General features: G+C 40.4%; 1 protein-coding gene across 3 annotated transcripts in view; it reads right to left on the bottom strand.

The window, feature by feature from the left end:
- pspc1 (paraspeckle component 1) overlaps positions 1 to 17454 on the bottom strand; it is a 124788-nt gene extending 107334 nt beyond the window's left edge. For 2 of the 3 annotated variants that reach the window (XR_011961508.1, XM_072577429.1), the window contains exons 1-3: positions 16986 to 17454; positions 2867 to 3168; positions 212 to 241 (exon numbers count right to left, since the gene is read on the bottom strand). Coding sequence is in view for 2 of the 3 variants with exons in the window: in XM_072577429.1 (XP_072433530.1) it covers positions 212 to 241; positions 2867 to 3168; positions 16986 to 17300 (647 nt within the window). In the remaining variant the exon portion in view is untranslated. The remainder of the gene's footprint in view (positions 1 to 211; positions 242 to 2866; positions 3169 to 16985) is intronic. The other variant, XM_072577430.1, reaches the window with a different exon arrangement.

Raw genomic sequence — 17454 nt, 5'->3', positions numbered from 1 at the left:
ACGGCAAGACAAATTTAAGAGTTGTATTAATCTACCATTTTTTCCCCCCACACAGTGTTTCCTTAGCGGGTTCTTAAATCCAAAGATCCATTCAGCAGCTTGGGTGCTCATTCATCAGTATCTATTTGGTTTTCAGGAAACCGGGAACTTCATTGTAAATATAGTTATCTACACAAGTCACATTTTTTTAAAAACCATGAAATTCTCTTACTTTATCGCCTGGTTCGTCATATTGGAAGTCCTATGGGAAACAATATTGGTTCGCTGTCAGGTAATAATCATATATATTTTGCATGTGATTGTGGTTAACTTCATAGTATATTTACAGAAACAGGCCAAGCATGTCTAAATAAGTGTTTAAGCTCTAAATCAGCCTCTTTAACCATGTTAATGCATCCTTCCATTATTTTACAAGAAAAAAAACCTTTAAAAATCAGACGAATTAGGAGGAGTAGGCCATTCAGCCAGCTTCACCATTCAAGATGATCCTGGCTAATTGGATTCTAACCTCATCTATCCACAATAACCTTTCAACATGTTATTTAATAAGAATCTACCATCCCTCCCCCGACCATTTCAGGGTAAGTGTGACTCAATCCTGGAGGAACAAATTTCACCTTGTGTCTTAAGTAGATGACACCCCCCCCCCCCCCCCTCCAGTTCCATATTCTGCCATATGAACAAATATTTAATCCACCAAGACCCATCAGGGTTTCAATCAAGTCACCACTTACCTGATCTAAATTCCAGACACAAGTCTAGTCTGACCTTTCCTCATAACCTTCCCAATCCAGACACTCGTCTGGCAAACCTTCTCTGAAAGGTCTGAAACACATTAACATCCTTCCTTAAATTAAAAAAGGAGACAAATTCCAATTGTAGAACTCACTAGTGTCCTATATAATTCAACAATAACCTCCCTTTTTTGTATTTAATCCCCCATCTAAAAGAATGTTGTTAGCTTTCCTAAATAGTTGCTGTACCTGCATTCTAACTGTTTGAGATTCATTCATGAGGACATTCAGATTCCTCTGCACCTTAAGAGCTCTTGATGCTTAGATAAGCTTTTCATTCTTTTACATTTCCTAACATTATACGCTATTTGCCACATCTTTTCCCACTCATTTTATCTATCCGTATCTTCTTCATACACTTGTAATCTCTTCACAATTTCCTTTCGAATCTTTTACGGTTGCCAAATTTGTTGGTGACACATCTTCTACTCCTTCATCCAAATCCAACAGGCAAGATCCCAGTGCCGAAGCCTGCGGTACACCACTGACTACATACTTCCAGCTGAAAGCGACGCATTTATGGCTAACAAGAAATAATGTAAGCACACAAACTTCTAGCTTGCCAATATGCTATTGTCTACAATGTGAGTTTTTATTTGATGTTTCATCTTTATCAAATACCTCCTGGAAATGTGAGCACAGTACATCCACCTATCTCCCTTTATCCAAAGCACATGCTCTCCTCAAAAGAATTCCAATAGATTAGTCAAACAATGTTCTTTCACAAAACCATGTTGACCCTGCCCAATTACCTTAGAACAGATTATAGCAAGATATTGGAGTAAGTTCAAACATTTTAACCTCTGACATGCTAAGTTAACCAGCTTAACTGACTTCTCTCTTCTGTACCTGCTTCCCCTTAAACACATCCACGCTAATCACCTCAGATCAAGCCATATGCTTATAAGAAGACATAAGTAAACTGCCAAATTTAGAGCAAGTGAACATTTGAAATGTGAAAACAAAACATATTCAGAACCAAGAATGCACCCAATATGATAGCATGTTAACTTCTATAGTAAATAATTGAGATAGCATCCAATAAACAGACTCCACAACTCAATTATTCCAGATAAGCTTCCTTTAAAGAAATATGATTGTTAAATACTGTGACTTTGTTGAAATAATTCATAATGTACATGATATTCAATTTATAGATATTCATTTTGCTTAGTGGTTGTCGTCCAATTTTTATTATGATGCAAGGAGAAGATTAAGCTGGAGGTTGGCATTTACTTACAATCATAACTGTAAAACTTCTCGTCAATATTCTGTTTCATTAGCTTGTTAGAAATGATTTTTAAAAATACACAAGAATTCCTCATACTTCAATGTTTACACTCAGTAAAGTAACATGATGTTTACCAATCCATACACCAAATTGCACACAAAAATAATATCTCATTGCTATATGTTCATGGGATATAGGCATCACAGACTAATCTAGAATTTATTACCATCCCCAATTGCCTTTTACAAAGTAGTAGTGAGCTGCCTTCTTGAGCCACTTCAGTCCACATGGTGTATGGTCATGCATAGTGCTCTCAGGCAAGGAGTTCTAAGATTTTGGCCTAGTTTCTGAAGAACTGGCAATATAATTGCAAGTCAGGCTCACAGGAGAAACTGAAGGCAGGATGTTCCAACACATCCACTGCTCCCATTCTTCAGGTGATATAGGTCACAAGATTAGAAGTGCTACTCAAAGATATATAAAAACCTAAACCTTATTCTCTAATAACTAAATTCCACTGCAGAGATTATGAAAATTCCTACTAGGTCTGAAGGGGGCATTCTTAGGAAAATAAATTACCAACAGTTCTAGGCAACTGAAAAGAAGTTATGGGATTGCACTGTTAAACTGCAGTTAAAACAAAATCAAGTCATAATTATGAACCTAGAGTCTTATACTTTCCAATCAACTGTTAGGATTAGACAAAGCAAGAATTAAACTTAAACTTTTTAAGAAAAGAAATTGAAATTATACCTATCTTTGAATGAAAGCAATGCACCTATCCCAAACACAATTTAGCCAGAATGCAAGACTACTTCAGAAAATGAAGAAAAAGACTTACGATGTTAATAAAAATGCTCCATCTGAGCACCTTTCCAGAGCCTTGCGAGCAGCAGGCTTTGCTGCAAATTCCACATAACCTTTTCCTGTAGGCTTCCCACGGTCATCAACAACAACTATTGCTCGTTCTACTGGACCAAACTGAGAAAACGCCTGCTCCAGCAACTCATTGGAAACCACTGGAGAAAGATTCTTCACAGTCAAAGCTGCTCCATGAGTGGCAAAACGAATACGTAGAGGTCGATTTCTCAGCATTGTACTGTCAAGTTCAGCTTTTGCAATTTCAGCTAATGTTCTAGTTTCCTGCATGGAAAAGCATTTAACATTTTAAACTCGATAGAAAGAGTCATTCAAATTTTCTGTCTTAAGATTTCAACTTTCAGAAAACATTATTCAGATGAAAATGGACAGTTGGAACACAATTTTAACTGCAGTCTCATCAGTTTCATTATAATCTTAAGTCAAAAGTATATCCAAGACTGAGATATACGGATTTCTAATTTTTAAAAAATTAAAGATTATACAGATATAGCAGAAAAAGTGGTGTTGGGGATCATCAGATCAAGCATCCTCTCACTGAATAGGAGTGGCCTCAATGGGCCAACTGGCCTACTTCTGCTCCTACATTTTATGATCTTGATAATTCAAGAACAAAATATTTAAAAACAACTTCAGAGCAAAGCATCATTAAGAAAATAGAAATTGTAAGAGAAACCTCATGAAAAGTAATTAGGTTTCTAATTGAGGAAGTGTATAAGATATGAGCAGGTAGGGAAATTGTTAAGTATTGAGTTTTGTGAAACAAGGAGGATCAGCTGAGCATGAATCAGATAAGAACTTGCAATTAATAATGGGGTGCTGGAGGCAAGTGTAATGGGTTGACAAGGTGGGAAAGCATTCATACGTAGAGCCATTTAACAAGATGAGGAAGCATTCATTATGCAAAGACAGTTAAACAAGGTGAAAAGCATTCATCATATGAAGCTAGTTAAGATTAAGAATATTCATTATGTAACAGCAAAACACTTAATCTTTACTATGACGCTCGCTGATTGTAACAGTCACCCAATTAATATGCATGTTGCTTTTTCTGAATGCTCCTCCCTGTAGAATGACTACATAATTCATTAAGCAACTGTTGTTCGAGAGAAGACCAAAAGCGCATGCCTCTGTGCACATGGGTGATCGTTGTCTCTCCCATCAGGGCCCAGAATAAAGATGAAAGAGGTAAAACTATATACAGTATCTGAACGTTTTGCTTCGACTGTTGGCGGGGGGGGGGGGCGGCGCAGTATAACAGGACAACACTATAACAAAGATGATTTTCTAATATTCTCAGCAGCAATCAGAAGTTGCTAAGTAAAAGCATTTTATAGTTAACCAAAGTAAACTACTTCCAGCATCTTGTTCAAACTTGAAGCAGCAGCTAAATATCATCGCTGGGGATAATGGACTCACTTAAATCCATAGATTAAAGGCCTGACTTACACATCAATATTTCCCAATGCCACAAAACTGTGTTCACCAGGACTCCAATAAACCAAATGCCCAATACATCCTGTTGAAATGAGCTGATTTGCTGCACAAGGACACCCAAATTGCTAATTAAAAAGTGATGACAGTTTGTCACCAATATCCCAACACTCTCGCTGGCTGCGAAACACATCTTAATGCATTTAATTTTCCAGTTTTAATTTTTGTTGCAAAGTGGACACGCAGAGAGTGCAAGAGGATACAAATAGGTTACATGAGTGGGCATAGAGGTGGCAAGTGAAATACAACCTTGGAAGATGTCAATTTATGCATTTCAACAGAGAATAAAAAGCACATTACATTATCTAAATGGTGAGACAAAAGTTCCAAGATGAAGAGGAATGAGATTGTCCTTGTGTGCAAATTGCAAAAGGTTACAATGGAGGTACAGCAAGTAATTAAAAAAGCCATCGGAACATTACCATTAATCACAAGAGAAACTGAACACAAACGGAGGAAGTTATGCTTCAGTTATACAGGGCACTAGTAAAACTGCACCTGGAGTAGTGTGCACACTATTGGTCTTCTTATATAAAGTTTTAAAATCAGATTTACAAGCTAAGTATCTGCAATGGGCAAGTCGCCTTGTAAGGCTGGACAGGTTAGGATTGTATCCACTGGAGTTTAGATGACTAAGAGATAACTATGTCGAAACACAAGATCTCGAGAGGCTCAAAAGGGTAGACATGAGAAGGATATTTCCTTTCACAGTAGGACATAGAACTAGGAGTCACTGTTTGAATAAAGAAAATCATGAATTGCCATTTAAGAATTTAGACGAACATTTTCTGAGGCATGCGTCTTTGGAATACTTCCTTAAAAAAAGGTGGTAGAGTGCTTGAATAGTTAAGATTCATGAAGCAATATAGAACAACCTCAACCATCGAACAAAATCATAAGGTTCCATAACAATGCTATCCATTACCTGAACAATCCGCTATCCAAACAAAATACTCCCCACCAGTTTCATTCAGATAATAGAGAGATTGTTCTGTACATCATGCATTCAAATCAGAACAAAATCAGTCTTGAGAATAAAATTTATAATTAACTGTCCTTGCTGCATCTCCATGCCAATACAGCCCAATTAGTACCAATCTCACGGTGTATAATTTGAGGAGGAGCCCACCAAGGCTACTCTGTCTGATGCTGCATTTTGCTATTTTCTTTTAGCAATGGTTAAGTTGGAAATTATTTTACATCCGCAATTCAAAGTTTGGGAGAAGATTTGTAGCTCGGGTGCTCGTTGTTGTGGTTCTGTTTGCCGAGCTGGGAATTTGTCTTGCATACGTTTCGCCCCCTGACTAGGTGACATCCTCAGTGCTTGGGAGCCTCCTGTGAAGCGCTTCTGTGATGTTTCCTCCAGCATTTATAGTGGCTTGTCTCTGCCGCTTCCGGTTGTCAGTTCCGGCTGTCCGCTGCAGTGGCCGGTATATTGGGTCCAGGTCGATGTGTTTGTTGATAGAGTCTGTGGATGAGTGCCATGCCTCTAGGAATTCCCTGGCTGTTCTCTGTTTGGCTTGCCCTATAATGGTAGTGTTGTCCCAGTCGAATTCATGTTGCTTGTCATCGGAGTGTGTGGATACGAAGGATAGCTGGTCGTGTCGTTTCTTGGCTAGTTGGTGTCCATGGATGCGGATCGTTAGCTGTCTTCCTGTTTGTCCTATGTCGTGTTTTTTGCAGTCCTTGCATGGGATTTTGTACACTACATTGGTTTTGCTCATGTTGGGTATCGGGTCCTTCGTCCTGGTGAGTTGTTGTCCGAGAGTGGCTGTTGGTTTGTGTGCTGTTATGAGTCCTAGTGGTCGCAGTAGTCTGGCTGTCAGTTCAGAAATGCTCCTGATGTATGGTAGTATGGCTAGTCCTTTGGGTTGCGGCATGTCCTCGTTCAGTTGTCTTTCCCTTAGGCATCTGTTGATGAAATTGCACGGGTATCCGTTTTTGGCAAATGCCTTGTATAGGTGTTCTTCTTCCTCTTTTTGCAGTTCTGGTGTGCTGCAGTGTGTGGTGGCCCTTTTGAACAGTGTCTTGGTGCAACTTCGTTTGTACAGAGAATACCGAACAGAGAATTCACCACAAAGGTATACAGGAAAGCCACACACACAGACCAAGTCCTAAACTATGAAAGCAACCACCCCAACACACACATCAGGAGCATTTCCAAACTGACAGCCAGCCTACTGCGACCACTAGGACTCATAACAGCACATAAACCAACAGCCACTCAGACAACAACTCACCAGGACGAAGGACCCGATACCCAGCATGAGTAAAACCAATGTAGTGTACAAAATCCCATGCAAGGACTGCACAAAATACTACATAGGACAAACAGGAAGACAGCTAACGATCTGCATCCATGAACACCAACTAGCCAAGAAACGACACGACCAGCTATCCTTAGTATTCACACACTCCGATGACAAGCAACATGAATTCGACTGGGACAACACTACTATTATAGGGCAAGCCAAACAGAACAGCCAGGGAATTCCTAGAGGCATGGCATTCATCCACAGATTCTATGAACTAACACATCGACCTGGACCCAATATACCGGCCACTGCAGCGGACAGCCGGAACTGACAACCGGAAGCGGCAGAGACAAGCCACTATAAATGCTGGAGGAAACATCACAGAAGCGCTTCACAGGAGGGTCCCAAGCACTGAGGATGTCACCTAGACAGGGGACGAAATGTTTGCAACACAAATTCCCAGCTTGGTGAACAGAATTACATCCGCAATGCTTGATTACCTGCCTGTTGTTTCACAGGGAACAGTTTCTCTATTCATGGCCCAATCACTTAATGCTTTTGCTCTTACCCTTCTCTGCTCCAGCTAACTAAATGGTCTCCCTAATCCCTGGTTTATCTTGCAAACCTCCTGTGAACTGCTTGAATATTTCATGCTATGGACACGCACCAGGGGTGAGATATTAAAGGGTTAATATGCTCTGCTGACCTGCAGGAAATTGGATGTCCCAAGGCTAGGGTGGTATGCCTGTCTTACAGGTAGAATGTAAGGAATTTACATTCCTATTCCTTGCCATTCAGAGCTATTTACATGGCCATTTTTAGTTATTCAGAAAAAAAATTACATTAGCAACCCCTATTCAGAAATCAATAAGAACATTGCAATTAAAATTCTGACTACACCCTGCAGTTTACAAAAAAAGATTCACAATAGATCTGGCCATTAAGGGAGGATTTACATTACACTGTTTCTGGAAACAGTGTGATCACTACATTGTGTCTTGAGTGGCATGTGACTGTGGGGGAATGGCTGGGGATCATCTTTTGGGCATTACTGACTGTAATGTGAAACTCCTGTACTGTATAAATGAGGGACTGTTTCTTTTGTTCAGAGAGAGATCCCTTGACATGGCTTCGCAAGCATTGCTAGAAGTGTTAAAGGTTCCTCCACAGCTTGCTATGCTTAATAAATGTTGGCTGTTCACAAAGGTTGCAGTTGCATCTAATGTGTAAGAATCTTAAGAAAAAGAACTTGAACAAGAGTAGTCAAGATTTATGCTGAATTCTAGCTGGGAAACCAGTAAGTCTTTTTTTAAAATGTAAACCAAGTGAGAGGTCACAACTTAGTCAAAATTAAGGCACAGGATTCAATTATTTTGAAAAATAGCAAATATCAATCCTCAACAGCCTCCAGGTTCCAATGACACGAGGAGTCATCAAACCTCACCGAACCATGCACATTAGCCCAATTACTTTTCTTCTGTAGACCAAACTTTTAAAATCTCTCTAAGGTCATAGAATGCCTCAATAATTGCTCATGTCTGGCAATCTACCTTTCTTTGCCAAAATAATGCTCCCCAAATTTTTAAAAAGTGAAATCACTGCAGGTTTTCAAATCTCACTTTCTGCTACACTAAACTAGTAATGCCACATAGCTTCTGAGCTCCCAAAACTTGTCTAGAGTCCTGACAACATTTAACTGCCTACTAAATCCTGGAGCATCATTGTGTTCTAACAGAGTGGAGATATCCAATTGTGTAACTCCTCAATGATTCAGTTACACTCAGTTCCCTTTCAGCACTCCAGCTAAACAGTTTTGTTCTGCAATAAGCTTACTCCTGTTTCAGTCTGTGTCTTTTTCCAACTTACTATAATCTTTCAACGGCTGAGTGACTTCAACTGTTAAGCGAACAAATTGAAAACACCTCAAAAACAACCCTATCCGAATGGTTTAGATTAGGATTAGATTACTTACAGTGCGGAAACAGGCCCTTCGGCCCAACAAGTCCACACCTACCCTCCGAAGAGCAACCCACCCAGACCCATTCCCCTCCATTTACCCCTTCACCCAACATTACAGGCAATTTAGCATGGTTAATTCACCTAACCTGCACAAATTTTTTTGGACTGTGGGAGGAAACCGGAGCACCCATGCAGACATGGGGGAGAATGTGCAAACTCCACACAGACTGAGCCAAGAACTGAATCCGGGTCTCTGACGCTGAGAGGCAGCAGTGCTAATCACTGTGCCACCATGCCGCTAGTTTGATTGTTGAGCATGATCAAACTAGCAAATGCCTCAGAATTCAGTAAGCCAAATGTCAACATTCAGAGCATGATGACTACAACACAAATTGCAAATAACTCAGTTTCCCTATACTGCATTCTTAAAAGTACTGCCCAGAGCTGTACACAACACTATGGCCCAATTAATCATGTATTAAAGAAAGACAAGCAGCCAAATCAGATTAGCCTTCCTATTCCTGTATTCACAACACAGTAGAAGTACAATAATGACCCTCAAAAATTTACTCCAATGGTTTTTAACTTGACTTTTTGAATAACAAGTAACAAATTGTGAATAACTATAGACAAAAAAGTTTACACCTTAAACAAAAAGATTAACAATTAATACTGTAACTTTAAAGTACAAGTTTAACAAAATTGTTTTGTTAATGTTTATGATTTAAACCCAGTTTGCTTTTGATTCTACCGGTCACTCAACTGTGTGTGTATATGCCAGTTTTAGTAAGGGATAAATCAAAAATGAGATGAAACTGGCCAGTTCACACTAGTCTTCATGATCCACAATCTCTCAGACACATGGAATTGTATCTTTTTTGGCATCTGAAGACATGCAAACAGCTTCCAGTAGACTCCAGGAATATTCATATACTGCTTATAACGGAGTTTATTCTCTGAGCTTATAATAAACTGAAAATAACCAGGAAGCAATCAATTCTCCACCCTATAGCGCTCAAAACCACAAACCTTCTAATGTAAACACAGTTCCAACATTTGATTTCTCTTTGTTAGACCGGCTGTCTTGCTATGGGGCTCCACTTAACATTCAATATCTGCTAACTATGAGCATAACGCATCTCTGCGATTAAAACATCTAGAATGTTAAGTGCGCAAAGAATCAAAATGCAATTAACTTCCAGGCATGGTATCCAATCAGTTTGCTTTATTTAAAAATAAGCTGGTACACATGGCCCTAAAAGGTCACTTTCAGCTTACAGTCCAAACCAAAATTGATTTTAAATAAAAAAAGTTCTCAATGACAATTTACTATGACTTCCTTGATTTGATATTCAATGTCACCATTTACAAAGCCAGTATCCCACAGCCATTTTCAACTTGCCAGTTTGATCTTCAAAAATTTGCTATTTAGGTCATTGCGTCAAGACACAGTCACCACTCAATTATTCACACAAAATTGTATCTGCCATGATAGCATCTGTCCATCTCAGGAAATAATAAACTGCAACCAAGATGCCTACCCTTTCAAGATTGAATATAGCCTGTCAGGTTGTACAGGCTGTTTCATCAGCAGTATCTAGTAGTGATGAAGAATTTTGGTGTGGAAATAGACTGAAGCTTTTCCCTTTCCAGTGAGCTCCTTTATCCCCCACCACCTAATCATTCTTCTACCCAGTCTGTTCCACACAAGTCACACCTTCCTTCACACTTTGGTCTTCTCAAATCAGCCATACCAAGTTGCACATCTTGAAGACATTCTCATTAGAATCTGTGAAATCAAACAATAGTAGCATAGAGAAAAGTGGGACAAAGACAAATGGTTACTGATTTTGGATTAGTGGTGCTGGAAGAGCACAGCAGTTCAGGCAGCTCCTCGGATGCTGCTTGAACCGCTGTGCTCTTCCAGCACCACTAATCCAAAATCTGGTTTCCAGTATCTACAGTCATTATTTTTACCTAAATGGTTCCTGAACACAGCTCACTGACTTAATAGCACTGCAACCGATGTAACTGGACATGCTCTAATGGAAAGCAAAACCAATATCCAGGAGCAGTAGTTTGACCTTTTTTTTAAAATATCTCTGCTGACAGGAAAGGAGGCATTAGCAATGTCCATGAAGGTAATATGAAGAGACCAGTCTCATTCAGGACACTTCTCGTGCATCTGCCAATGTGAGAAACTCAGCTCAACTGCCATCTATCAGAACGAAACAGCAATGTCTCAGGATAGGTGCATGATTTTACAGACTGCAATCTCTTTGTGCATTGCTTTAAAGACATTCCCACGAATCTCAACAAGTAGAGCTCCAACCATCTTTCCACATGTATGGAAGTTTCGAAAAAATCACCTCCGCCCAGCTTCATGGTTGCCGCTGCCAAATTTGGGCTCATTACACTATTCAATCCTTCCTATGTTGTCCCAGCTCCCAAATGGTGTCCATTAGCAGGGATTTTCAACCAGCATTACATAGCACAATGTATAATGACAGTGTGGCATTTAACAGTTCACTTTTTTCCAAGAAAATACTCCATATACTATTACGTCTATACAATGTTGCAAACTCATCCTGGAAGTTTGTTCCCTTTCGATTTGCAAGCCACACTCAAATTAGTTGGTTTGCCATAATGTCTTCTTCATAACTTCATGCGCATTACTACTTCACATCAACTCACTAAGAGGCAGCAGCAGGACAATCAGCCCCAAAACTTACTCATGCCTAGTCTGATCGCAACCTGAAATCTGCGTTCCCTCCAGACTTCCTGGCCTACCCGATTCACAGATTTAAATTCATCTCTAAACCATTACCACTCTGACAATAGACAGTCTGCTGAAATTCAATTCTGGAAGCTGAGGACATCTAGGGTTCATTTGCCAGGAACATGCTTGTCGATCACAAGGGCACTTCACAGTGTATTAATGAACTCCATTTCAATCAAATAAACTTCACACCAATTAGCAGTCTATTCTCCCATTTCAAGTGTAATTTATATCAGGTGTTGTGCAGGTGACCTGACTTTATGATACTTCACAGTCAGGATTAGAATGGCGCTGGAAAAGCATAGCAGGTTGGGCAGCATCCAAGGAGCAGGAAAATCGATGTTTCGGGCAAATGCCCTTCATCAGAAATTAGGAGTTTCAACCAGCATTATATAATACGATGCATAATGACAGTGTGATACTTCACGATCGCCTAGTGCGAAAGTGAAAAAATTGTGTTAATGACAGCTCTGTTTTGTTTGGTGTGGTATATAGTTTCGTTAGCTAATGTTGATGTTGCTAGATACCAGGGAGTGATCAGTATCACAGTAAGGGGGTGCAGCTAGTGAAAACCCAGCTGGTGCCCGTGGTATGGTTTGGGATGCTTCCAGGGCAATTTCTGATGTTATGTGATTTGGTAGTCACCGCATGCAATAGAATCCATCGTAACAGCATAGTTCCAGCAATTTAGAATCATAGAATCCCTAGAGTCGAAGCAGACCTTTGGTCCATCGAGTCCATACCAATTCTCAGGAAGAATATCCCACCCAGGCCTATCCCATTTCTGTAACCCTGCATTTAACCATGGCTAATCCACCTAAACTGCACATCTTTGGGAGGAAAACCAGAACACCCAGTGGAAACCCACATAGCCACGGCGAGAATATACAAACTCCACACAGTGACCTGACAGTTGAATTGAACTAAGGTCTCTGGCACTGTGAGGCAGCAGTGCAAACCACTGTGCCACCATGTCCAATTTCTGTTCTTTTATTACGTACGTTGGCCAACAACAAAATCAGCACCAATCCTTACACAGAAGTTCCCAGAAACAGTCACAGGGTTACAGAGATGTACAGTATGGAACCAGACCCTTCGATCCAACTCATCCATGCCGACCAGATATCCTAACCTAATATAGTCCCATTTGCCAGTACTTGGCCCATATTCCTCTAAACCCTTCCTATTCATATACCCATCCAGATGCCTTTTAAATGTTGCAATTGTACCAGCTGCTACCACTCCCTCTGGCAGTTCACACCATACACACATCACCCTCTGCATGAAAAAGTTGCCCCTTAGGTTCCCTTTTAAATCTTTCCCCTCTCACCCTCTAGTTCTGAACTCCTCCACACAGGGAAAAAAAGATATTTATCTATTTACCCTATCTATGCCCCTAATGATTTCATGAACCTCTATAAAGGTCACCCCTCAGCCTCAAACATTCCAAGGAAAATAGCCCCAGCTTATTCTGCGTCTCCCTATAGCTCAAACCCTCCAACCCCAGCAACATCCTTGCAAATCTTTTCTGAACTCTTTCAAGTTTCACAAAATCCTTCTTATAGGGAGATGAGAATTGCACACAATATTCCAAAGGTGGCATAACCAATGCCCTGTACAGCCACAACATGACATCCAAACTCCTATACTTAATGTTCTGACCAATAAAGGAAAGTATACCAAACTCTTGGTCCCTTGGTTCCCAGTGTAATGTTAATAGATTAATATCCAAAGAGAGATTCCCACTTAAAGGGTTAAACTGCACTGTCTTTGGTGGGGATGGCAATCATGAAAGAATGCAGGTGACCATCCATTGTAGTTGGCACTTCTTTTAGACAGTCATTTGCTACTACTCTCCCTTGCTATTGTCAAGTTAAACTATTGTTCAATCTCTTCCATTCAGAAATGTTTTCTGGCCAGAGGTATGTCGCACCTGCATTGTCTTGTGGAATAAAAGTCAGAAAATCATCTGCATTACTATTCCCCAGGATGAAGGCATTAGCATTATCCCCAACGGTGATCTCATCCTGCCATTGCACCTGGGGTAAGGTTAGGATTCGGGGCTGAGTAACTGGGGGTTGTCTTGAGTGGCATGTGACTGTGGGGAGTAGCCAGAATATCTGTAAGCATGGCCAACTGTCCTGTATAAAAGGAGATGTTTTCTTTGTTCAGGGCCTCACTTTGACTCAACCTTGCATGGCTGCGAAGGGGGGGGTCAAAGGGGGCCACTTAGCTTGTACAAGATTTAATAAACTTTAACTGTTTGTTGCTTTGTGTGAATTGCATCTTGTGTGCAAAACCTTGTGAAAAGAACTGTTCACCAGCACAAAGTGTCTCACAGAATCTATCCTTGATGCCTGGGTGGAGGTGACTGACAGAACAGACTAAGTGGATCCATACTTGTCATCAAGCCAAAAGTAAGATCTCAGCCTTCTTTAGAAGTTAAATCTCAGATCTTCTTTGGTAAATTCTCCTGTCCAGTGCGTTCCCAATTTTCCCACCAAGAGATAACTTCTAGCTCCAAGTACCTATTGCAGGCCATAGCAAGACAGCACCAAACCCCATTGGAGGGCAGCCCTGGCACGGGGACGCAGTGTCATAGATATGCAACTGGATTTCAAAACAATGTTCTGAGCACATGGTAAAATTTGAATGTAATAAATTAAATCTCCTTTTCTAGCAAGGAAAAGGGCCCTGTCCTGGCTTAGTTGAACAATACAGAGGAGATCCAGAGCTCAATGCTCCAAATTCAGCATTATTTGTAGTGGCAAAGAAAATGATGAAACCAACACTGTTGATTCGTACCAGTCCTGTTGCTGGGGCTGCAATACAAAAAAGAAACCTCCCTGACAAATGACATTACCAATGCAGGACTCCACTCCAATTTTCTGTCATGGTCAACTCCTATAGCTGCCTTCACTCTCAAGACAGAAACCTTTACCAATAGCCAAGAGTCTGGATTTCAGGCACAAGGTCATAACCACACACTCATGGGCCAGCATGCTATACTTAGAGGTCAAAAAGAAAAGTAACAACCCTAACACTCAGCTTCTAGTGAAGATGACACTGCATCACCTGTTTAATGACTGATTTCTGAAAAAAAAAGGCCTCGACAGCTTCCCCTCCTCCATGATTAACGGACCTTCATTAGATTCATTCCATACTTACCCCTTTCTTTATCATGCTCCATTCCTAGTCACCTGAACTTACACATCACTTGTCATTTCACTACCCACACAAGTTTTCATTTATACAGTCATAGAGATGTACAGTATGGAAACAGACCCTTCGGTCCAACCCGTCCATACCAACCAGATAGCCCAACCCAATCTAGTCCCACCTGCCAGCACCCGGCCCATATCCCTCCAAACCCTTCTATTCATATACCCTTCCAAATGCCTCCATCACTCCAGACTCCACCACTTTCATTCATTGTTTTTGTGGTTTCCATTCTCTATTTCATATTCCACACCCTTCAATTTGAGTTACCACCCTCCTCGCAGTCTCCCAGAAAAGACGTGCAAGCATACATGTATAGCTTTTTATTCAACTTGCAATGAGCAAGGTCTCAGAAATAATGCTGTAGTGACAAGATTTTAGCAACTTTAGTTGAGTGATGTATACAATCCAGGTGAACTCTTCTTAGAGGACATTGCAAGTATGTGTCTGGTAAGTTTTGGACAGGTTTCAAATGAATTAGTCTCAGACAACTGCAGTTAAAATTGGACCTTTTATGCACATCTAGCACAGCAATGTTTTGGTTCAAAAAAATGTCAGTTCCAACTTTACAGTACTAGGGGGGGCAGAGCTCCCTATCAGCCTACATTCTGTTCAAGCCCATGGAATAAAGTTCAACCCTAAGCAATCTATTGACCATTGGTACTCTCTCCTTATGAGGTTTGGTTCATTCATTGTAATCATACCAGATGCAGCATTTCTGAATCCACACCTTGTCATATGGAACAAAAGTGGCAGAAAGTCATGTGCAATGTCTCAAAAATTTCATTCACCACTGACAAGACACCAACATGGGGGCATTAAATACAAATTACATATTCACATAATAAATCCACCCAAAAACCACACAGTGCGATGCTGAGATCTAAATGCCAATAATTTAACTTCCCTCCTTGCTCAGACTTCACTGCTGTTTGCACCGAACACACTGTCTCAACGGTACTGAACAAGATTCAAAAATAAGTATCCTGCAGTCCTCTTTCCTAAACTTCCACTTTCATGACAGTGAGGTTTACGACCATGCTATAAAGGATGTATAGATTGTGGCTGAAAATGTGTTGCTGGAAAAGCGCAGCAGGTCAGGCAGCATCCAAGGAGCAGGAGAATCGATGTTTTGGGAATGAGCCCTTCTTCAGGAATTGTGAAGAAGGGCTCATGCCCGAAACGTGGATTCTCCTGCTCCTTGGATGCTGCCTGACCTGCTGCGCTTTTCCAGCAACACATTTTCAGCTCTGACCTCCAGCACCTGCAATCCTCACTTTCTCCTCGATGTATAGATTGTGTCCAGATGAGGGTGCTGAATGCAGCTCCATCAATTCAATGCAGTACTGGGTGTTGGTAGACACAGCAGTTCATTAACAGGTCAGGAGACCTCCAGCATCTACCCCACTTTCTCAACATTTCCTTGAAGCCTTTATTTACATCCTTCATTAAGTTGACCTGATAATCTCACGAAATTTAGAAAGAGTAGATCCCCAGTAAACTAGTTACTAACTGCTTTATAGAATTCCAACATAATAAAATGCAATTTTAAGGCATTATGCTAGGCCCAAGTGAGAACTTCGATATCGATAGCTCAAACTCGGCGATCAATCATGTCAATCTTACAAAAGATCTCGGTAATACAGGGCCAAGTATGGAGACGCACTATAACAACATTTTGAAGATAAATACAAACTAAACTAATTCGTCTACGTCACCCATCAATAACGTCCTCAAGAATCGGTACACGGTGAATATACTGAATTAAACATTAGTTATAGTTGCAATGATAATGTCGATATCTTTGTTCGTTTAAGACTCTTCAGAGCCAAAACAGGCCCATTGTCAAAAAACAGTTTCAATAATGTACATAAGTTAATTTCACACTGTTTTGAAAGTAAATTTACAAAATCGTCACTAAGTTTGTACAACGGTCTTTCAAGAAATTTGCAAAACACCTACGAGCGCACTGAATTGCTTGCAAGCCACAATTAATTCTTTTGTTTTTCTACACCGTTTGCCAACCACGACATTCTTTTTACGAAGGTATAATAAAAGTAGGCAATTCAAACTGTCGACAAACATGCACTTTGGGCGATATTTAATCTAGAACTGCGTCTCAACCGCAGCCAGTGCAAAAACATCGCTGCCGACAAGCAGGAAGTTTGTTGAAACATTTCGCCAAGAAAAAAAAGGGGAAATACAAGCAATAAAGAAGAAACAAATTCGAGGTCTGCACTGTAAAGATGTTTTAATCCACATATCGGTATCAAAGTTAGTAAATTATGATTCAAGGCAGAAATGAGAAACCAAAAAGCTGTTTAGCAAAAAAAAAATGGCGCCTATAAAATCTAACACACATACGCTCAACTTACCAAGCGAATGAAGCCGAATCCGCGGTCCCGGTTGATAAAAACCTCGGATGGCTCTCCATATTTCTGGAACAATTTCTTGAAATCTTCTTCCGTGATATCAGTAGGTAAATTTCCGACAAAGAGCCTGCATCTCTGAGTATAAGTCTTCTCTCCTGGCCTGCGGAAATTCTTGATGTCCACTGTCAGGGGCTCACCTTCCTCAGCAGGCACGGCGCCTTCCAGATCCGCCGTATCATAGTCTCTTTTCATCGGAGAATTGCGACTGTTCTCCAATTGCACTTGTTTCAAATTTCGATTCATCTGATTTGACTGCATTTCTTATTGGCTTTTATGAAGCCCAGAATAAAAAAAAAACTTTTAAACAAAAATTTAACGGGAAACCTGATTACTAGTTAGCAGTGACAAGAATATCACTTATCCGCATTCAAACTTAAAATGGCAGCCGCATCACAACCTCCAACTGCTTGAA

Source organism: Chiloscyllium punctatum, chromosome 9 (genome assembly GCF_047496795.1).
Source record: "Chiloscyllium punctatum isolate Juve2018m chromosome 9, sChiPun1.3, whole genome shotgun sequence".
In the NCBI taxonomy this organism is placed as follows: Eukaryota; Metazoa; Chordata; class Chondrichthyes; order Orectolobiformes; family Hemiscylliidae; genus Chiloscyllium; species Chiloscyllium punctatum.
This window is presented reverse-complemented; position numbering and strand designations above follow the sequence as displayed.